This window comes from Sinohyriopsis cumingii, chromosome 3 (assembly GCF_028554795.1).
Source record: "Sinohyriopsis cumingii isolate HCF-2022 chromosome 3, ASM2855479v2, whole genome shotgun sequence".
Classification (NCBI taxonomy): Eukaryota; Metazoa; Mollusca; class Bivalvia; order Unionida; family Unionidae; genus Sinohyriopsis; species Sinohyriopsis cumingii.
In genome coordinates this window covers 39,886,081-39,910,462 of record NC_142963.1, presented here as the reverse complement: position 1 = coordinate 39,910,462, position 24,382 = coordinate 39,886,081, and the positions used below count along the sequence as shown (strand labels likewise).

The 24,382-nt window shown below is 34.8% G+C and overlaps 1 protein-coding gene across 6 annotated transcripts in view; it reads left to right on the top strand.

The window, feature by feature from the left end:
* Positions 1–24,382, top strand: part of LOC149802745 (uncharacterized) — a 135,141-nt gene that overhangs the window by 78,168 nt on the left and 32,591 nt on the right. For 3 of the 6 annotated variants that reach the window (XM_089952158.1, XM_089952156.1, XM_089952154.1), the window contains 4 exons: positions 2,420–2,470; positions 3,883–3,933; positions 17,062–17,097; positions 24,022–24,060. In XM_089952158.1, coding sequence (XP_089808284.1) covers positions 2,420–2,470; positions 3,883–3,933; positions 17,062–17,097; positions 24,022–24,060 — 177 coding nt within the window. The remainder of the gene's footprint in view (positions 1–2,419; positions 2,471–3,882; positions 3,934–17,061; positions 17,098–24,021; positions 24,061–24,382) is intronic. The other 3 variants (XM_089952157.1, XM_089952155.1, XM_089952159.1) reach the window with 2 other exon arrangements.

Sequence of the window (24,382 nt, the reverse complement as noted above, 5' to 3'; positions counted from 1 at the left end):
GGAAATGCAGTGTTGTTTTTGTACTACAAAACAGAGCAAGACATTTATCCCCGTTTTAGAAAATTCAATGGTCATTTGTAATAAAGGTTTGACAGCTTCAAATGTGATCCTGCCATTCACAACAGAAGTTTGATAATTGTTTCTATTTAATGTGGCCTCAGCATATTGTTGAAATGAATAATAATGTGGAAAATTGTCCATCAGATTTATGATTTCTTCATGGTGGAAAATTGTCCATCAGATTTAGGATTTCTTCATGGATGTCTCCACATGTATATTGGTTTTTTTTTTTCTGGGGAAAATATGAAAACAAACTTTTTATCATTATTGAAAAAATAGTCATAAATTTGTTGATGCTGTTAATGGAGTTGCCTGTTTATGATTGTTGAGATTTTTGCTATTGAGACCAAAAAACATTGAAACTAATTTCTATGAATTTGGCATGTTTCTGTATGTGGAATAATACTTTGCAGCTAGTTACTGTGGCCGAGGGGATAAAGTGTACGACTTACACACACACACATACACACACACATACACACACACACACTTGACTTTGGAACACGAGGTCGTGAGTTTGTGCTCACTGGCAGGAATAATCATTCTTTCTTTTTCTAATGAACAAACAAACCCAAATATCCAGTTATTGTTTTGAATTCAAGCAATATTTGTGTGCATGTACATGAATATTCTTTAGTTTTTTAGCTGCAGGAGAAAATTACTCAACACTTAAAGAAGGAGATGTAAAGCCAACTAATACAGGTGGATAATGCACATATATACTGAAATATTGCACAATAAGTAAACCCAAATTGGAGTCTTTCAAGAGGAGAGGAGGACTCCTCAGTTCTCAGCATTTTGTCTGATGTTGTCTCTAGGGAACAGTGAGTGTCTGAAAGTATCCCAGTCCCATGTTTTGTATATGGTTTGGTATTTTTATCTTATCACTTAGCACCTGAAATTGACACATATTTTACAGCCTATAGACCTGAAGATATGCACACCAATGACTTGTCTTTCTGTACACAACCTTGTGCAAAATCAATGTATCTAGTTTTTGTTTGAATTAAGGCAGTTTTGGGGCAGCCACTTTTAGTGGTAGCTTCTGAATGACATTTTTTGCCATTAGATTCACATTTCTTTGGCTGCTAAATTACTTTTCTGAATTGAGTATGTACATGAATTAAATGTTTCTTATAACTGTAATAGTTTATTTTTAAAAAAAAAACTCCTTAATATTTAGTTTTCAGTTCTGTTTGCCTTTGTAGTAATCTTTGTTTGTCTTTTGTCTTTCTTCTCTTTCCTTGGGTATGGAGAGCTTTCAGAATCATTCATACCTTTCAAGTAGGGGATGGGGAACTCTTAAGTTTCTCAGCATTTTATCTTTTTTTATCTCAAGGGACAATTCAATACAGGTCATGCAGTTTTGATTTCCTCACGCTTTGTGGTGGAGGACTTAATTTCCTCCACCTTCTCTCCATGATTAAGTACCACAGGGTAGGGATAAATACCTTCAAATCAACACGTCTTAGCAGGCACATGGAGGTGTTGGTCAACACTACAGACTGACAATTGAAGTGTCAGTAAATGAAGATAGGTCAAGAGTGATTTTCAGTCAGATACCACTTGTAGAATTAGTCATCTTTATTTCTGTCATGGAGAATAAAATTTTGAAGTCTTGTATAGTCAGTACTTGTATCTTTAGGAAAGGTTGATCAACTTCTTTTGCAATAATTATACACCACTACTGTTGAAAAGAACAAAACAAATAGAAAGTGCTGAATTTAGAAATGGAAAAGTACTCCTTAAACAATAATAGTACAATCACTGGGCTAAATACATGCAACTTTGAAATAGCTAAATTCTGAGTGCATGGGTACTTTAAAGGACTGACCATTTAATTTATCAGGCTAGAATGTTCTTTCTGAAAGGGGCATTTTTTAATGCCAAGTGGGTAGCATTGCTGGTAGATATGGTGCAGCAACTAGAATAAAATATTGCATGGTAACTAACCCAAAATGGAGTCTTTCAAGAGGAGGGCAAAACTGATCAGTTTCTCAGCACTTTGTCTGATGTTGTCTCAAGGGAACAATAAGTGTCTGAAAGTATCCCAGTCCCATGTTTTGTATATGGTTTGGTATTTTTAGCTTATCACTTAGCACCTGAAATTAACACACATTTTACAGCCTATAGACCTGGGGATGTGCACACCAGTGACTTGTCTTTCTGTATACAACCTTGTGCAAAACCGATGTATACAGTATTTGCTTGAATTAAAGCAGTGTTTGGGTGAGCACTTTAATGGTAACTTCTTAATAACATTTTTCCCATTAGATTCACATTTTTTTTGGCTGCTAAATTACTTTTCTGAATTGAGTATGTACATGGATTAAATGTTTCTTTTTGTGTTTTGCTTTAGTACAAGGGAAGACAACACCTAAAGGAGAAGATGTAGAGACAACTACTACAGGTAAATAATGCACATAAACTGAAATAAAATATTGCACAATTAGTAAACCCAAAATGGGGCCTTTCAGTAGAAGTTGAGATTATTTCAGTTTCTCAGCATTTGGTCTGCTTCTACCTTGAGGGAACAACACTTATCTGAAAACATCTCAGTCCCAAGTTTTATATGTGGTTTGATATTCTTAATTTCATTTATAGACTGTAATAGTTTATTTTTCAAAAAAAGCTCCTTAATATTTAGTTTTCAGTTCTGCTTGCCTTTGTAGTAACCTTTGTTTGTCTTTTGTCTTTCTTCTCTCTCCTTCGGTATGGAGAGCTTTCAGAATCATTTGTACCTTTCAAGTAGGGGATGGGGAACTCTTAAGTTTCTCAGCATTTTATCTTTTTTTATCTCAAGGGACAATTCAATACAGGTCATGCAGTTTTGATTTCCTCACGCTTTGTGGTGGAGGACTTAATTTCCTCCACCTTCTCTCCATGATTAAGTACCACAGGGTAGGGATAAATACCTTCAAATCAACACGTCTTAGCAGGCACATGGAGGTGTTGGTCAACACTACAGATTGACAATTGAAGTGTCAGTAAATGAAGATAGGTCAAGAGTGATTTTCAGTCAGATACCACTTGTAGAATTAGTCATCTTTATTTCTGTCATGGAGAATAAAATTTTGAAGTCTTGTATAGTCAGTACTTGTATCTTTAGGAAAGGTTGATCAACTTCTTTTGCAATAATTATACACCACTACTGTTGAAAAGAACAAAACAAATAGAAAGTGCTGAATTTAGAAATGGAAAATACTCCTTAAACAATAATAGTACAATCACTGGGCTAAATACATGCAACTTTGAAATAGCTAAATTCTGAGTGCATGGGTACTTTAAAGGACTGACCATTTAATTTATCAGGCTAGAATGTTCTTTCTGAAAGGGGCATTTTTTAATGCCAAGTGGGTAGCATTGCTGGTAGATATGGTGCAGCAACTAGAATAAAATATTGCATGGTAACTAACCCAAAATGGAGTCTTTCAAGAGGAGGGCAAAACTGATCAGTTTCTCAGCACTTTGTCTGAAGTTGTCTCAAGGGAACAATAAGTGTCTGAAAGTATCCCAGTCCCATGTTTTGTATATGGTTTGGTATTTTTAGCTTATCACTTAGCACCTGAAATTAACACACATTTTACAGCCTATAGACCTGGGGATGTGCACACCAATGACTTGTCTTTCTGTACACAACCTTGTGCAAAACCGATGTATACAGTATTTGCTTGAATTAAAGCAGTGTTTGGGTGAGCACTTTAATGGTAACTTCTTAATAACATTTTTCCCATTAGATTCACATTTTTTTTGGCTGCTAAATTACTTTTCTGAATTGAGTATGTACATGGATTAAATGTTTCTTTTTGTGTTTTGCTTTAGTACAAGGGAAGACAACACCTAAAGGAGAAGATGTAGAGACAACTACTACAGGTAAATAATGCACATAAACTGAAATAAAATATTGCACAATTAGTAAACCCAAAATGGGGCCTTTCAGTAGAAGTTGAGATTATTTCAGTTTTTCAGCATTTGGTCTGCTTCTACCTTGAGGGAACAACACTTATCTGAAAACATCTCAGTCCCAAGTTTTATATGTGGTTTGATATTCTTAATTTCATTTATAGACTGTAATAGTTTATTTTTCAAAAAAAGCTCCTTAATATTTAGTTTTCAGTTCTGCTTGCCTTTGTAGTAACCTTTGTTTGTCTTTTGTCTTTCTTCTCTCTCCTTCGGTATGGAGAGCTTTCAGAATCATTTGTACCTTTCAAGTAGGGGATGGGGAACTCTTAAGTTTCTCAGCATTTTATCTTTTTTTATCTCAAGGGACAATTCAATACAGGTCATGCAGTTTTGATTTCCTCACGCTTTGTGGTGGAGGACTTAATTTCCTCCACCTTCTCTCCATGATTAAGTACCACAGGGTAGGGATAAATACCTTCAAATCAACACGTCTTAGCAGGCACATGGAGGTGTTGGTCAACACTACAGACTGACAATTGAAGTGTCAGTAAATGAAGATAGGTCAAGAGTGATTTTCAGTCAGATACCACTTGTAGAATTAGTCATCTTTATTTCTGTCATGGAGAATAAAATTTTGAAGTCTTGTATAGTCAGTACTTGTATCTTTAGGAAAGGTTGATCAACTTCTTTTGCAATAATTATACACCACTACTGTTGAAAAGAACAAAACAAATAGAAAGTGCTGAATTTAGAAATGGAAAGTACTCCTTAAACAATAATAGTACAATCACTGGGCTAAATACATGCAACTTTGAAATAGCTAAATTCTGAGTGCATGGGTACTTTAAAGGACTGACCATTTAATTTAACAGGCTAGAATGTTCTTTCTGAAAGGGGCATTTTTTAATGCCAAGTGGGTAGCATTGCTGGTAGATATGGCGCAGCAACTAGAATAAAATATTGCATGGTAATTAACCCAAAATGGAGTCTTTCAGGGGCAAAGGAGATCTCTGTTGTTTTACAGTATTTTGTCTGCTTTTATCTCAAGGGAACAATAAACGTCTGATTGTATCCCAGTCCCAAGTCAAACAAATTATCAAGGACCTTATTATTGATGAGAACTGCTCTGGTGGCCTAGTAGTTAGAGTGTCCGCCTTGGATGCGGGAGGTCGTGGGTTCGATCCCTGGTCGAGTCATACCAAAGACTTACATAAATGGTACTAACAGATGCCTCACTTGACGTTCAACATTAAGAGGTTATTGTTAGGGCTGGTAGGCCTGGTGTCGGGATAAAGCGACTGGGTGGGACATCGTGCTACATATCTGCGGCTTGATGCCCCGGTGCTAGACATCACTATAAACTGTCATACTGCAGACATCGTAGTAATATGACTGAAAAATTATTAAAGCTGCATTAAAAATCCAAATCACACACACACATTATTGATGAAATTTTCATTCTTTGGAATTCTTTATTTTATTTTAGACTGTAATAGTTGAATTTGTTTTTAAAAATCCTTAATATTTAGTTTGCAGTTCAATTTGTCATTTTAGTAATCTTAGTTTGTCTCTGGTATTTCATCTATGCTGTCTCTCTCCATTATCGAGAACCTTCAGTTCTAGTCAGATTTACCTCCCTTCAGAAGTTGTTTGCCATCTTCAAAGCATCCTTGAGTGTGTATAGAATTAATTTCTCCAGTACATTCGTTATGGTGGAATGACCTAAAGATTACAGCAAGGATTTTGAAGCTGTAATGAACTTGTAGCAAAATATGAAGCTGATGTGTTGTCTGTTAGCTTTTAACTTGTGCTTTCAATTTCTGAATGTCTGAAAAACTACTTTTCACTGTTTTTCATGGGGTAGCAGTTTTGTTAGATTCCATGGTTCATCAAAATAAGATCAACAGAGAATGACTATGGGTTGTCAGGCATCAAACAAATTATCATGGACCTTATTATTTATGAGACCTTCACCATCGTGGATTTCCATTTATCCACATGATCCTTTATAGAACTAATGGCCTGAAGATTGCCCTGCTTTTGATTTCCATGACATAACTTGAGTAAGGATTGTTGGATTTCTGCCTGATTTGCCATTGAGTTTTGCAATGATGATTATTTATTTTCTTTTATTTGATTATTTGATTTACTCTTTTATTGGCTGGTAGATGAATTTTCTGACTTGAGTATATGCATGGATATTTGATTGTTTTTTAGCTGTAGAAGAAAAGAGACCAGCACCAGCAGGACCAGATGTAAATCCAACACTATTTCATGTGAATAATGCAGAGTAGCTGAAACTTTAACAATAATTAAACCCAAAATGGAATCTTTCAACAGACCTGCCAACCCTTATGATTTTGGCCTGAATTTCACAACTCTAGATAGCGATTCATGCTGCATGCAAAAAATCACGATTTTCGAAATTCTTAATTGGCTTAAATCAGGAATAAAATAACTTTTATCCCATTAAGTGCTAGTTATGATAGAGCAGTGGTCACTGATGCCGATAATGGTTCTGTATTGCTTGTTGCGATCTTAGTAGAACTATATTCAATTGTTAAAGTTTGCCCAGTAGCAAGCATTATAAAGTATATAATCTATATTTAGAATAGAAGTTTTACAAATTCTTTTGAAGAAAACGGGGGCCCAACTGATTCTTTTTTAAATGGCACATGTTGATACATATAACAACTTTAATTTTTTTAAACAGACACTAAATTTAGACAGCTTTTTCAAGTGAAGGAGTTTTTGAGATACTGAAAGATTAGCATATAGCATAATTTGCTTTACTTCATATTTTGTTTCTATGCATGTGCCGACACCACTAATCAGTAACTGTTTCATGTTTCATTTTCCAGATTAATACCATTTCATAATTAACATGGTAGTTGGGAGCCATAGAACCCAACCGTGTTATGAACTGAACTGATTTGTGGGGGGGGGATAATAAAAGCGGGTGCAAAAATGTGTGCTTCATTGGCACAGTTACCATTTTAAATCAGTGTTTATTAAATGAGAAAAACACCTGCAGTAATAACAGAGATTGCATATCAAATATATTACTTTATTAAGAGAATCAGGAATTGGTACATACATGTGTATAGTTTATATATACATGTCTAATCTATAGCCTGAATAGAGTTTCAACACAGTGTACTCACTCGCGAATCTCATCACATATATTGAATCAACAATACAAGTATTTCCATCAGAATTATCTGCACACAGATTTAAAGTATTAAATAATTTTGTAACAGATCATTATGTGACTGAATTCAATGGGAAAAAAATTAGCAAAAATTACATAACGAATGATGAAACAGTACATCCGAAGGTTAATTAACGGTGTCTGTGTAAATTTCATACTGCTAAAGTTTCTCATCCGTGAATCGTAACACTTTTTTATTGTTTGAAAAACTCAGTGATTTTCAGCTGCTTTCTGCTACTGTAATGTTTGCTCTTGGCAAAGTCAATCATATTTCTCAACTAAAGAATTTGAGCATCGTCAATATCTCGCGTCTCCATCCATCTCAAAGCACACTCTAAACTTTTGACTGCTTCTGTTGCTGATAGTGGATTATCCTCAGGTGTGGTATCCTCGCTGTCACCATTAGAAGCATCACCATCATCAGCATCACAATTGTGTTATTGAACGTAATATTTTGAATAATTTCCGCATCCGAAACGTCTGCAACTGGGCAGTCATTATCAAAAGTGAGCCATTGATTAACACTGTCGCGTGACTGCATCAACTTCCCAAATGCCCTCAGCCTTGAACACATCATTCTCAGAAAATCCATCAAATAAACTAGAGTAGTAGGCACCCCGTCGTAAGCACGCAGGTCAAAAGTGCTCCGACAAATGCGTGCTGACAAAAGCATGCAGCGAAATATGCCCGTCAAATGCATGCTGTCAGAAGTGCACACCATAAAGTATAAGCCTGTAATCTTAGAATGACTTTCTTTGATAAATGTCTTATTTCGAATGAAATAAACTAATAGTTTGAATCACTGTATCCAGTGAGCAGACATCAAAGTGTGTACACTTTTAATATTGAGTAGAAATAAAGTACTGGTTTCACTGTTTTCATTGAGCAGACATCAAGGTGCGTATTCACGCAGTATAAGCCTAGAAAACAATAAATACCAAATTCATTTTGTAAAAATTTTAAAATCATATCTAACCATGGAAAAGACTGAGCGAATATTTGCTTATTTATTTGACATAATAACAATTATAATTTATGCCTTGCACACTTTTGTCAGCGCGCTTTTGACCTGCATGCTAACGACGGGATACCATCATCATCATCACTGCTGCCCCAAGTCCTTTCTCCCAGCATTTCTCAGTGCAGCTGGACATAATGGCATCCCAAGATTTGCTGCCAAGGTACATTACTTCTTTCAGATTTAAACTTTGTAGTGTCACCTTGACTGAGGTTTCATCACAAACAATCTTTATCACAAGTTCTCTTCTATAATTCATTTTAAAAACTGATATTATGCCCTGGCCCACAGGCTGAATCCTGGAAGTTATATTCTTTGGGAGGAAGCTGGCTTTTATTTTCCCATCCTTACTAACCAGGCTGTCTGCGGAGGTGTGTGGGGGGCAGTTGTCCAATAGTAACAATGCCTTCGGCTCCATCTTCAGATTTCTGAGGTGGGATCGAACTGCTGGAATGAATTCATTTTGAAACCATTTTTCCAACAAAGCAGCTGTCATCCGTGCATTTTTGTAGCATCATATGAAAATGGAGGGTCTTCATATTCAAATGATGGAAGCACCCAGGAGATTTGAATTTTCTGATACATAATGGTTTAAGTTTGTGTCTCCCCATTTTATTGACACAGAACAGCAAAATGAATCTCTCCTTTGTTTATGTTCGTCTTTTTTCACAGCTCGGGTGGTGTCAGGCATCATTTTGTAGCACAATCCAGTTTCTTCACAATTGTAAATCTGCTCTTGGTAACATCCACCGTCCTCTATTATTTCCAACAATTCATCTGAATAGTTCATAGCAGCTTCAGAATCTGAAGAGCGGATTTCTCCAGAAACTGTCATGTGGCTAATGACCGCTTCCGTGGTCTAGTGGTTAGAGCATCTGCTTCGGATGTGGGAGGTCACGAGTTTGATCCCCGGCCGAGTCATACCAAAGACTTATAAAAATGGTACTAACAGCTGCCTCGCTTGGCACTCAGCATTAAGAGGTTAGTGTTAGGACTAGTCAGCCCGGTGTCAGGATAATGTGACTGGGTGGGACATGATGCTACATGTCTGTGGCATGATGCCCCAGTGCTGGACATCACTGTAAACTGCCACACTGCAGACATCGTAGCAATATGACCATAAAATTGTTAAAGTTACGTCAAAAATCCAAATCACACACACACACGTGGCTAATCCCATGTCGCTTCTTAAAACAGTTTAGCCATCCTTTGCTTGCTTTGAAGCTGAAATCTTGACATTGTACGTCAGTGTGAAATTTTTCATCTTGTACCTTTACGATTGGTCCTGATAAAGGCACTCCTTCAGTCCTAGTCTGCATAAACCACTGATACAGGGCTGCATAAGTTGGGTGTCTCCTGCTAGTCTTGCTTTTTTTCCTCATCAATCCCTCACGCATATCCACATACATCTTTTAGTTTTGCTTTTTCCCTCTTCTATCCTTGGAATGTTGATTCATTCACACCTTAATCTTTAGCTGCTTGTGATTGTCTAGCACTTGACTTAATCGTGTCCTAAGCTTCAATCTTTTCTTTAACTGTACAAGCTTTATGTTTCCATTTCCCATTTCCCATTCAAAATGTCCACTAATTAACACTTTTACTCCTATTAGTTTGAAAGACTACAGCAAGAATAATTGCCAGTAAACAATGGGGGTATATTTGTTGGGCATGGATGACATTATTCGCTGGTCAACTGATTGCATAAAACAACACCGCCAAGCCACATGCACATGTTGGCGGCATTCGTTTTTTGATGTTTTATAAATCGTTGCCCCATAATTTGAACAAGTTTAGCTCAGCAATTGACTTTGATGATGAGCAGTGTACTTAAATTGATTGATTTTTAAATTCAGGTGAGAATCTTTTATCAACCACCGCATTGTTTGTTGCTTGGTTGTGTATGCAGTTTAAAGAACGTTATGTTGGATGTTGTTTGAGCAATGACTGTATACAGAATGCATTGAAGACAAAAACAAAGTAGACTTGATGGCTTCATTAGATTAACACTTGTGAGCTGTTGTCTTTCAACAATAAACAAAGATCAAAGTTCTCAAAAGGCCCAGCCACTTGTTCAGATACTCCTATTTCCGATTCTAAAAGTTTAGGAGCCTCGCCACAGTCATTTTATATTCAAATTTATATGCGATTTCCTCCCCAAAATGATAATAAACTTTCGACAAGTTATTTTTTGCACTTTTAAGAAGAAATGTTTTCCATGTATGAGAATAATACATGAATATGATATTTTAGGAGCCACGCCACAATCATCTTGTATTCGAATTTATATGCAATCTCTTCTCTGAAATGATAATAAAACCTTTTACTTATTTTATTTTTTGCACTTATAAGAATTTTTTTGTGTATAAGAAAAACACCTGTAAAAAGGTAAATTAAATTTCGAGAGCCATGCCACGACCGTGTTATATCCGAACTTGTGTTTAAAAGGAGCATGCTATTGCAGGGTCACACTGTATTCACATCCCAAGTTTTGTGCTGGTTCGTGGAGTTTATTTACAGACTAATACTTTAGCTTTTTGTTAAACCCTTGTCAAAAGGGATACAATTCCATTTACACTTTACCTTTTCTTGCGGGGCCCCGAGTGGCCGAGTGGTCTAAAGCGCTCACCGTTCCGGATCACTGCCATCTCACCTCTGTCTGCGTGTGTTCGAGTCCAAGGCTCGGCTAGCGTGGGTACGTGGGAAAGCCTGCCAGTAGCTTCTCGTGTGTCGGTGGTTCTTCCCTGGGTTTTCCAGGGTTTTTCCTCCACCAGTTATACTGGCCGCCATGTATAGCCTATCTTGTGCTGAAAAATGGCGTTAAACCCTAGAACAACAACAACAACAACCTTTTCTTGCAGGATATGATTCTGTTCATATGTTTACTCCATTCTGTCTTCCACTTTGTGGAAGTGTGCATTTAACCATATAATGCAACATTTTTTTTATGCCTATTCTTTTAAAGGAAGAAAATAAACGTAGAAGGTACACAGATGTTATTTCATAAGTGACAGCATGAGTTTGAAAAGAAAAAAGATTATACAATTTTTATTTAAATATTGAGTTTTAAGATGCAGAAATCAAATGGGCAGACAGCAGTGAGTGATGGCAGTGATATGAAAGGCAGATTTTCATGAAAAGATAGAACATTTTAATGGAGAAAGTTGATATTTTAAGTACTAAGGATCGTAACCTTGGCTAGATCCAATGAACTGAGTGGGTGATCATTAGTTCATATGTATTTTGGACTCTGATATTGATTATGATGAAGACTGGACATTTTGAGAACTTTACTACTCATATCACCGAAATATGGAACAAATTGCCCATTGATCTTAGACACAAGGATGCTTTAAAGTAACTATGAATGGGATAGCAGCATATGAATCATTTCTTTTGTATGCCTGTTGTGTGTCTTCTCATAATTTGTGGTTCTCTTTCTGAATAGTAGGAGGGTCTCAATCCCTCCCCCATCAAAAACAAAGAGTCACATTATATTGTCAGAGTAAAATGATAGAATGTGCCAGTAGATCTTAATCTTTGCCATTTTGTTCCATTGATGAATTTGAACAATAGATGTCGACGCTAATTAAAGTAATGCCATTGCATCATGCATATTCAGTTTTATGTTGACCCATTCCTTTTTATACTTTAAAGATAACAAGTCTGTACAGGATGTGTTGTTGAAGATTCTTAAACTTAGTTGTACATTCATTTAACAGGCAAGTTCAGACAATCAGTGCTATATCAAAACATAAAGATGGAAAGATGAGTTACGGATGATAATGTAGCCTGGTTATGGCTTTTTACTGGCATTAAAGTGAAATTGATGCCGATTATTCAGACTGTATCCAACTGTATCCAACTGTATCCAACTGTATCAAGTAAACGAGAGGTATAAAATATTTGTCTCATCATATTCAGTCTATTTTCATTGATGAGAGAAAAGAAATGAGAGCGGGAAGAACGAGTAACATCATAAAGAAACCATTATTTTACATATATACTCGCATTTACTAATCCCATGTAAGAGGGATATACCTTTCATTCAAGTTATAGGGGAATATAACATTCCAGTTTGTATAATGTAAAGTCAGAGGAATTCTAGGATCCATTCAGTGCATTTGAAATTCCCTTTGTTAGGAATGAGTTTTTAATGAGCAGTCCTATCAGAAGTAGAAGTGCCTTTGATACTGTCTGTGTGATAGGGGGCTTTAGCATCCCTTTTAGTCGGGCTTATTGCTTCTGATGGACCCCACTTACATCTATCTAAACGATGCTTTTGAAGGCTTTTTTAGGATACATGAAGAGGTTGCAGCTTAGATGTGTAGCCTCCAGGTATCACTGTAGTCCTTGTCTTGCCCTTTTGAAAGGATGCTTTATATCATCAGAGATGTGTCCTCAGAAGCATATTGTATTGCTTGTTTTCATCATCCAGTATTTTCATTGCCCAAAATTTCAAATGAGTTGTGCCCATTCACCCTTTCTCCATCAGATTTTTTACCCAATTAAGTTAACATTCATAAAGTAACTCTGCTGCCTCAGAATCTAACCCTCCCAGAAAGATTAATTGATGTCTTTTTGTCTGTAGGTCATGTAGGCAAAGGGAGGTAACTCTTAAATTAAGATTGCTGATATTTATCTGTTTACTCTTTCGTTCAAGATTGTAAACATTACATCTGGAATCCAGTTTCTTTACTAATTGTTTGGAGACCATTCAGTAACATTTTTGGGTGTCTTAGTATTTTGTTGTTAACGCCAAACCATAAATTTAAAGACCCATTGAAAAATTATCCGTATATGATGCTTCCCTCATTTTCTTACTGATTCATTTAGCAATCAGCAAAGGTATTCAATCAGTCAGTTTCATTAGTATAATTTGGTAGTAAAATATTAGCTTTTCCATGTACTTCTTGTATTTTAACCCTTTAAAATGATTAGAGAGCATTTTATAGTTTCCATCCATTTTTATAGGGTGCCTGGTCGATGTAATTTCCACTCATGGCTTTCAATCAATATGTTGTGAGATTCTTATGGATGGAGAGAAGTGAAAAAAGCATTAGATATTCAAACATGGCTATTAGTGAAAACGAAAGAAAGAACAGAAATCTTGTTATCACTTCTCCATATGAACAGAAAGTCGTATTGATGTGTGGTTTTCACCAGATCTCTTATGTTGTCCAGTTGGTCTGTTATGAAAATGCTCAGATCTGATGTCCAATATGGCCACCACAGCAGCCACCTTGAAAATCTTGTTATTGCTACTCGTTCTGAATGGAAAGTCATGTCTTGAAAATATTATTTCAACTCCTTCCTAAATGGATATATCAATATGTGGTTTCACCAATAGACATTATATGACACCTAGTTGGTTCTAAATGAAAATGGTGCCAGGCATAAGCAGACCCACAAACCCTCACAATTTTGGCATGAATTTCATGACTCTAGATAGCGATTCATGGATTCACGCTGCATGCAAAAACATTGTGAATTCCCAAATTTTTCATCAGCTTAAATTAGGAATAAAATAACTTTTATCCCGTTAAGTGCTAATCACAATATCAGCAGTGGTCACTGATGCCAGTAACAGTTCCATACAGCTATAGTACCGATGTTAGCATACAGTAACTATAATTATTACAGTTTGCCCTGTAGCGGGCATTTTAAAGTACTTAATCTATATTTAGAAGACAAGTTTTACAAATACTAAACTGGGGCCCAACTGGAATTTTTTTAAGGCACATGTACATGTGCATACTCATAGCAACTATAAATTTATTTTTTCAAACACCTAATGAAGACAGCTTTTTCAAGTGTAGGAAATTTTGAGATATTAAAACATCAGCTTATATCATAATTTGCTTGAGTTCATATTTTTCTGTGCAAACGCCACCAGCACTAATCATTAATCGTTTGTCTCATTTTCTGTATTAATACCATTTTGTCATTAAGCTAGTACACTACTGTTAAAATGTGTAAGAAATTTATTCCACAAAAAGTGACGTATGGATTGGAATACACCAAAAATTGGCCTTTCACTCAGCCATCAAACATCAATGTACATCATGCTTTTTTTCACACAGTGCTCTACAAATTATTGAATTGGGACATGGGGGATTTCACCATGTTGTCCCTGCACTACCTGAATGAGTGATCATTATAATATGGGATTTTCGCCAAAATATTTATGTACTTTTTCCTTAATGGTACTAAGCTGACATCCAATATGTGCATCACAGCAGCTAATTTGAAACTATTGTTATCACTGAAGAATATCAAAGATGGTTTCAACACTTCACAGGTATAAGGAAGAAATGGACTTATCTAGGTATAAGGAAGAAAATGTCTTATCTTGAATTCCTGGAAGTTCTTTTGATCCAGAAGAGTATCAGCCCCTTCTAGGGACTTTTTGTTCAAGTTTACTGTAAATTTGAACTTTACTGTCCATAGTCCAGGAGAGCTTTTGGGATGACCTGTGTCTGTCATCCATCTTGCATTGTTTGTCATATGTCCTAACATTATCACAAACTTTTTATTGCTACTGCCTCAAAACTACTTGGAAGATACTTGCCATAAAACTTTAAAGATGCATTCATCCCAAGGTCTAGTTGGTTGTAAATGAAAACGGTGGATATCCAGTATGGCCATCACCATGACTATATTGTAAACCTTGTTAAAGATTTTCCTTGAACAGACGGTTTTATCAGAATGACCTAAATGACCTCCAGCATAACCACCATGATGGCCATCTTGAACATTTTGTTATATCAAGAGTATCAGAGATGGTTTAATGCTCAGCAGCTAAAAAGAAGAAACTGTTTATCTTGGATTCTTGGAAATTGTTTTTGGCCAGTAAAGTGTCAGCCCCATCATGAGTATCATTTTTATTAATGTTTAAATTTTTGAGAAAAAAAAATAATGAAGCGTATGTAGTATAGTAAAATATTGATTATACAGATGCAAATGTATCCAGATTATTAGGTTGTACAGACTGCTACTGTGTCCACAAAAGATGTTACTTATTACAATGTACATCAGTAAATGAAATGAATTTGCCAGTCATGACACCAACATGGAACAGTGTATTAGAAAACAGAAAGAAACAATTGAAAATAATCTTGTATAGCTCTAATTGCAGTGGTATTATGAATAACTAAATTATTATTTTGAAGACAAATTAAATGTAATTTGAAGAGAAAGAGGGAGAAATAGAGATACAGAGAGGGAAAGTTTATTTTTATACTTACCATATTTACTAAACATATTGGGAAACAATACAAAAAAAATCTCTTGTCCCATAACTTAGGCAAAGATTTTTCTCTCTCACCCAGATCATATGTCCCAAGACTTGGGGGAAACAAAATAAATTGTGTTCAGCTTACACAGACACACAAACACTGCATGCTACAGTAAAACAGATAAATAAAATGCTTAATTGATAATAACATAAAAGAAACTAACCTTGTACTGTTACCATTTATTAACTTTTTTTTCATTACGAGTAATTTATTAAAAGCAAAAATATATCCGTGAAGTCTGTATGCACTCATAGTGTTTATCGCTTTTGTCGGGTAATGCGACAGATTGGTCATTTACAAGAATGTAGAGACACAAATTCTGTTTGGTTGTCCTCAAAGGTTTGAATGTGATCAGACTGAAAACTTGATCAAGCGAAATCACAAACTATAAAGAGAGAAATTCAACCCATTGCTTGAAGGCATCTGCCATTCACTCATGAAACAGTATAAGGTGAAAAAAAACCAAGGTCGTATTATATTCTGGTTAACAATATGACATTGTCTTGCAAATAAACATCACTTAACAGCTTAAAGTCACAAATCTGGAGACAAACTGTTCCAGAACCAGTAATTTTCATCCTAACAAAAATCTTGTCTCGATGGTTGTTGTTTTGGCTGTATTTTTTAATGTGAATAGGGGTCTAGATTATGTTGTATCATTGTAGAGCTACATCTTCCATAATACTATAGACTTTGGCATATCTTGAAGTATGTTAATGCCACAGATCTTGGAACAAGGGTATAACCTCATAATACAAATACATGGCATGTGGGAATAAGGAGTTGATACAGTCAAATGTATGATTATCAAAGCCATTTATTGAATCCAGATACATCTTTTACATTTCCACATCAAATAAAATTTGATGATTTGGATGACAACTATGTGGATGAAATCTATATTGCCAAATGGGCCTGGATTATTGATATAACCATATATACTCATTTATAAGTTGAGTCTTACCACAAACAAAACAAAACACAGTGGCCCACCACAGCATAATGTCCTTTATGATCAGGGTCTATGCTGTATGTTCTTCTGATTACTCCTAACAAACTGCACAGACCCAGATCTGCCAGCACATTATGCACCAGCAGATCTTGGTCTATGCAGTTTGCAGTTGGATTTGTCTTATAAGCAAGTATATATGGTATATTGTTCATGTAAGCATTGATGATTATTGTGACGTAATTCTTGAACAAACATTAGGCGCTACTAGCCACAATTTTCAATGGTGAACCCATCTTGGTGGAAGAGGGACATAGTGATCCCTTTGATACCTATCATGAGTGTGTCCATCCGTGCACATTGTTAATGTTGGCAGAGATTCAGATTTTCATTTTTATAATTCCCTTGTGTTGAAATAAAGCAATAACAATGCTTTATGTAAACCTGCATAGAATACAGTCGGATGTGATTGGCGCACCCAGCATTTTAGCACTAAACATATTTTTGCACTTTGATGATTTACTAAAATTGTATGTACCTCTTCTATACTGAAATATTTGTATGTTATGATGTTAAAACATTTGGATTTACATGTACTTCAGATTTGCTTATTATCTATTTTTAGAAGACATAGACAACAATCAAATCCATACCAATGAAGGTAATAATATACATTTTATAATTAAATGCCATGCATGATCATAATAATATCTATATTATAATGCCATACATGATAGTAATAAGATCCATATTAATATTAAATGCCATACATGATGGTAATAATATCCACATGATAGTAATAATATCCATATTATAATTTAATGCTATACATGCTGGTAATAATATCCATTCTAAAATTAAATGCCATGCATGATGGTAATAATATCCACATGATAGTAATAATATCCATATTATAATTTAATGCTATACATGCTGGTAATAATATCCATACTCAAATTAAATGCCATACATGATGGTAATAATATCCATATGCTGGTAATAAGATCCATATTGTAATTTAATGCCACACATGCTGGTAATTATGTCCACTTTATAATTAAATGCTATACATGATAGTAATAATATACATATTAATATTAAATGCCATACATGATGGTAATACTATCCACATGATGGTAATAATACACATTTTATAATTTAATGCTAAGCATGCTGGTAATAATATCCATACTAAAATTAAATACAATATATGATGGTAATAATATCCATATGCTGGTAATAATATACATTTTATAATTAAATGCCATACATGATGGTAATAATATACATTTTATAATTAAATGCATTGCATGATGGTGATAATATCCACTTGATGGTAATAGTATCCATATTATAATTAAATGCCATACATAATGTAATAATATCCACATGATAGTAATAATATCCATATTATAATTTAATGCTGTATCTGCTGGTAATAATATCCATACTCAAATTAAATGCCATATATGATGGTAATAATATCCATATTGTAATTTCATGCCACACATGCTGGTAATAATATCCATTTTATAATTAAATGCATTGCATGGTGGTAATAATATCAATATTAATATTAAATGCCATACATGATGATAATAATATCCACATGATGGTAATAATATCCATTTTATAATTAAATGCCATACATGCTGGTAATAATATCCATTTTATAATTAAATGCATTGCATGGTGGAAATATCCATATTAATATTAAATGCCATACATGATGATAATTAATATCCACATGATGGTAATAATATCCATATTAATGTTAAATGCCATACATGATGATAATAATATCCACATGATGGTAATAATATCCATATTAATATTAAATGCCATACATGTTGATAATATCCATATGCTGGTAATAATATCCATTTTATAATTAAATGCCATACATGATGGTAATAATATCCATTTTATAATTAAATGCCATACATGCTGATAATAATATATGTTTTATAATTAAATGCCATGCATGATGGTAATAATATCCATGTTATGATTAAATGCCATGGAAATAATATACATTTTATAATTAAATGCCATGCATGATGGTAATAATATACATTTTATAATTAAATGCCATACATGCTGATAATAATATATGTTTTATAATTAAATGCCATGCATGATGGTAATAATATCCATGTTATGATTAAATGCCATGGAAATAATATACATTTTATATTTAAATGCCATGCATGATGGTAATAATATACATTTTATAATTAAATGCATTGCATGGTGGTAATAATATCCATATTATGATTAAGTGCCATACATGATGATAATAATATCCACATGATGGTAATAATATCCAGATTATAATTATATGCCACATATGATGGTAATAATATCCATTTTATAATTAAATGCTACACATGATGGTAATAATATCCATATTATAATTAAATGCCATAATGCACCAAACCATGCCTGACCAAAGAAAGGCCAAGCGAGCTTATGGCATGGCCCATCATTTGTTGTCTGTCTGTCATCATCCATCTATTTGTCCATCAACACTTGTTTGTGAACTCTCTAGAAGGTTTATTTCTGATCTGAGTTTAGTCAGTTTGGTAGGTAATGTTATCAAGACCTTAGATGATTTTGAATATGAGTGATATTCATGCATACTAATGAGGTGATCTTTCATCTGTTGACTGAGCTTGTGAACAGTACAGTCCATATTTCTGATCACATTTGATATTTAAGCTACAGGCATCAAGATCTGAGATGCGTTCAGTTACAAGTGTCGTCATTGCATACTGCTGCAGTGATATTGTGTCTGATTGACTAAAATGGTGAACAGTCAAGAGGGCTCATTTTGGATCAGATTTTGCATGTAAACTTAAATCATCAGGTTTCTGACAACTTGGATTAATAGTGACATATATTTAATTTGGTGATCTTGCATTCTGTTGGCTGAAGTTTTAAAGACTTTTGGAGGTCATATGTCTAATCAGATTTGATGTGAAAACTTCTGTTATCAATATCTCAGGTTAGGTTGATTATGAGCCATATTCCTGAATGGGGCTGATTATGCAACTAATGAAGAAACACACTGGAATCCATTTTTTTGATCAGATTTGGTATGTAACCTTACATCATCAAGATCTTGGATAATGAGTTCAGTTATGTGCAACATACTCTCATAATAATGAGGCGATACTGCATCTTCTAGTTATGAATCAGGACTTAGTCAACAGGGATCAGAAGATATCCAGGGGACAGTGTAACTTAGTAGTATAAATGGCTTTTTCTGTTTGTGAAGAGAAAGTGAACTAATATACACCTCTCCTTAATAACTCACGCACAGTGGGGTCTATAAACATTGACCGCACTATAAGCTAGGGCAAAAGTTATCGAAGGACCTCCATAACAATATGAAATGATGTCATCCTTGCTGGATATTGAGAAAACCACTACGAGTGAAGCAAATTGGTCTGTTTAATGGCTGAATATTCATTTTAAAATCGCATTGGGAATAATTGTCAGTAAAGAGCTTTTTCTAATCAAGTTATTTGTTTTTATGTAAAGATGATCCTTATTTTGAAGATGTCCAACCACTGAGAGATTGTGAACATTATTACAACTGGTTTGTATGTGAACACATTGTGTATTACATCACTGCTTTATGTTGTTGCTGAGTAGTATGTTCCCTGATCCATATGTTCCCTGCTTTGCTCTCTACTGTAAAGGAGTGCAACGCAAGGAGCATACTAATTAGGGACCCAGGCTATTTATTGATTCAAATTCACAATCAAACAAGATTCCTTTTATTAAAAATAACCTGAACACTTGGTTCGTAAAACAGCCGTCATTGTTGAAAGTAAATTTTTTATTGTTCAGTTTGTAAAATATTGATGCAATGATTTCATTGCAAGTAATAGTGAAAGTTCTTCTCATACATGAGGAAATCTCCCAGTGCCGATTCAGTAATTACAAATTAACTACAAACTTTGAAACTAGCTCCTCATTAATAAAACTTATCTGTGAAACAGAATTTTATGTCATCAAGTATTCATGTTCGCTTGGTTGTCTTGCTATCTTTGATCACAGTTGTGAATGAGTATGCTAATTTATAGTAGTTTAATTATTTAGTACGTTCACACAAAACAAATTGTTGTTGTTGTAGGGTTTAACGCCATTTTTCAGCACACGATAGGCTATACATGGCGGCCAGTATTAATGGTGGAGGAAGAACCCGGGAAATCCCCGGAAAGAACCACTGACCCTCGAGAAGCTACTGGCAAGCGTTCTCACATAACGACATTGGTTGAATCAGAGACTCAAACCCATGCAGACAGAGGTGAGATGGCAGTGATCCGTAATGGAGAGTGCTTTAGACCACTCGGCCACTTGGGGCCCCCAAAAATAAATTGTAACAGTGTTTGATGACCTGTCACTGATCAGGGGCCAGTGGCTCATAAGCAGGTTGGATTTGCATGCCGTGTAACTTATCGTTTGTTCCACCACCTTTGTTTGATACAAAAGACTTGTAATTCAGTACAAGAAATGCCAGTCTGATTACAACAAATACGTGCGCAAATTTGGTATCAAAACATTGTCAGCACATTTGTTCTCACAGAAACATATTTCTTATTTGAATACAACATTACACCTTGTATTTATGATCATTACACTTAAAACTGAACTAAAAGATATAACTTAAATGCGCATTTCACTTGATTAGAAAAAACTTATTTAATTGGCATTTATTTATGTTAATGCTGCCTCAAGTAGGAATTAGTGCAAGTTTCATTGTTCAAAATTTCATTGTATACAGTTATTTACATTGTACCAAGCATGTTATTTAGAAAGAATTTTGAAGAAAATACATGACTTCTTATTAAAAGTTGATAATTTCCTAATATTGATTCAGATTTCTAGGTTATATCAACAGTTTTTGATGATAAAATGAGTGATATATCAAGGTTTCATTTACCGATTTTGATCATGATTTTCTTCATATTCAACAAATAGGGGTCAAATTATTGGTACTTTCTTGGTTAAAAAAAATTGAATCCATGACTGATCATGTGTTATAAGCTATTTCATGAGTTATCAGGTTGAGAGTTATTGAGTGAGTGGTATATATGGTCTAGGAAAGAAGATGCATGACACTAGCATGTCAGAACTATCAGCTCAATGCTTTTCATTCCCCTCTACTATTTTGATCTGTGTCTGCATTCACAAGCTGACATGTCAACTACCCATGTGAGCGATATCATGCCCACTTGATCTTTTTTTCTGTCCCTTGAAGAATCAGATTTTGGTTATTGAAGTTGAAATATTGCTGTCAAAAATAATTCTAATACAAAATGTATATTTTCAAATGAAAGTATATTTGTTATTTATTATTTTGTATTAGCAAACCTTTTCAATGTATATGGTACAAATTTTATTAGAAATGAAAATCTGCAACTGTAGCTGCATTCTGTGATTTCTAGAAGTCATACTCAATTACTATTTGACCATCTCATCAACCCATAGATGTGAAGAGCAAAATGTGAAATTTGTTGCCAGGGATCATTTCAGGTTTAATTGCAGTATTACCTTTCATATTTTGCTAGTTCTAATGGTCATAGACCAGAATAGCTTGTATTAAGGTCTGTTGTTTTTTTCAATCTGTCGTTCATTAATTATGACAAGTTTGTTATTGCTAATCCTTGTAAACTTCCCATAAAACTTTACACACACATTCATCCCAAAGCTGAGTTGGTCCTTAATGAAACATGGGTGCCCCCTGGACATCCAGTATGGTCACAGCAAGTTTTGTTATTGCATCTGCTTAACAGATGGTCATAAAGACATTGGCTTTTCAGTTAAATACTTTTTATGATGTCTAGTTGATTCTAAATGAAGATGGCACTGATCAGACATATAGTTTGATGACTGTGGTAGCCATCTTGACAATCTTGTTTTTGCTATTCCCTGCAAACACACATTCATCCCAAAGTGGAGTTGGTCCTTAATGAAACATGGGTGCCTCCTGGACATCCAGTATGGTTACAGCAAGTTTTGTTATTGCATCTGCTTAACAGATGGCCATAAAGACATTGGCTTTTCAGTTAAATACTTTTTATGATGTCTAGTTGATTCTAAATGAAGATGGCACTGATCAGACATATAGTTTGATGACTGTGGTAGCCATCTTGACAATCTTGTTTTTGCTATTCCCTGCAAACACACATTCATCCCAAAGTGGAGTTGGTCCTTAATGAAACATGGGTGCCTCCTGGACATCCAGTATGGTTACAGCAAGTTTTGTTATTGCATCTGCTTAACAGATGGCCATAAAGACATTGGCTTTTTAGTTAAATACTTTTTATGATGTCTAGTTGATTCTAAATGAAGATGGCACTGTTCAGACACATTTTTTATGGCTGTGGTAGCCATCTTGAGTTATTGTGGGGATATGGGAGTCTTAAATGAAACTGGTTCTGATCAGACCTACTGTGTGGTTGCAGGGTCCCGAGTGGCCTGGTGGTCTAAAGCGCTCTCTGTTTCAGATCACTGCCATCTCACTTCTGTCTGCATGGGTTCAAGTCTCAGACTCAGCTAATGTGGGTATGTAAGAAAGCTTGCCAGTAGCTTCTCATGGGTCGGTGGTTCTTTCCGGGGTTTTCCCGGGTTCTTCCTCCACCATTAATACTGGCTGCCATGTGTAGCCTATCGTGTGCTGAAAAATGGCGTTAAACCCTACAACAACAACAACAACAACTGTGTGGTTGGCATAGTAGCCATTTTGGAAAATCTTGTTACGGTTACATCTTTTGAACAGATGGTGAAATAGACACGGGTTTAACTGAAAGATGTATGATATCAAATTGGTATTGATCAGACCTCCAATATGATGACTGTGGTGGCCATCTTGAAAATCTTGCTATCACTACTTCTCTTGGAGGGATGATCATATTGACACGGTCATATCAACATGTGCATATTAGCACATACCATATAAACTCATAAGTCAAGTCAAATTGCAAACAACAAAGATCCTGATCTGTCATAGCATAATGCTCCTTCATATTAGGGTCTACATTGTTTGTTCTATTGATTGCTCCTAATATGCTGGCATTTCTGGGTCTGTTTTGTTTGCAGTTGGACTCTTATAAGGAAGTACTTACAGTACAAGTATGAAAAGATTTTTTATCGAATTCAGTTTTTGGATGTAGCTGAAGAATACCTTCAATTTTGAATGATACCATTTCAGTAATTTCATTAATTATAGATTTCAACAAACTTAGCATGTTGGTACATCTTGATATTATCCTTGACACGAAGTTCAAGGTCAAAGACAATGATGAAGAATTTTGTATTGCTATAACAGATATCTTGCAACAGTCTCAACTCCAGCATATAAGAAATAATTTTGTTACCACAGTTGGCATGTTGCATTTTCTCAAGAATATCATGGGATAGTTTAAATATGCTACAGGTAAAAGAGATTAAAGATACTGACCATGCAGATTCCTTGAAATTATTGTTAGCTATCAGAGTGTCATTGCCTTCAAAATATCCATCAATATTGAAGTATTGTTTTCCTGTTTTTATTCTATCTGTACAATGACAGGACCAGACACTGAATCAGAGGAAACAGATGAAGTTCATGGTTTGTTCCTTACCAAGTTTTCAAGTTTGCTCATATCGTCATTAACATGTTTAACTTAAAAATAATTTGTGTGCTGTGGTAGAGAGGTAACCATATCAATGTATTATTGATATCTTCTACAGTTTAATTCTTCATTTGAAGAGTAATGATTTTAATTCCAGCAAAATATAGAAGTTGCACAAATTTCAGCAATTGTATATTTTCCACTTTCAAATGTAATGAAAATTTTCTTATCAGTCATTAGAAAAGAGAAAGTTATGTTTTAATATATGTGCTGAGCTATTCTGTCAAAAGCTATCTGGGGTAGATGGATCACACTATT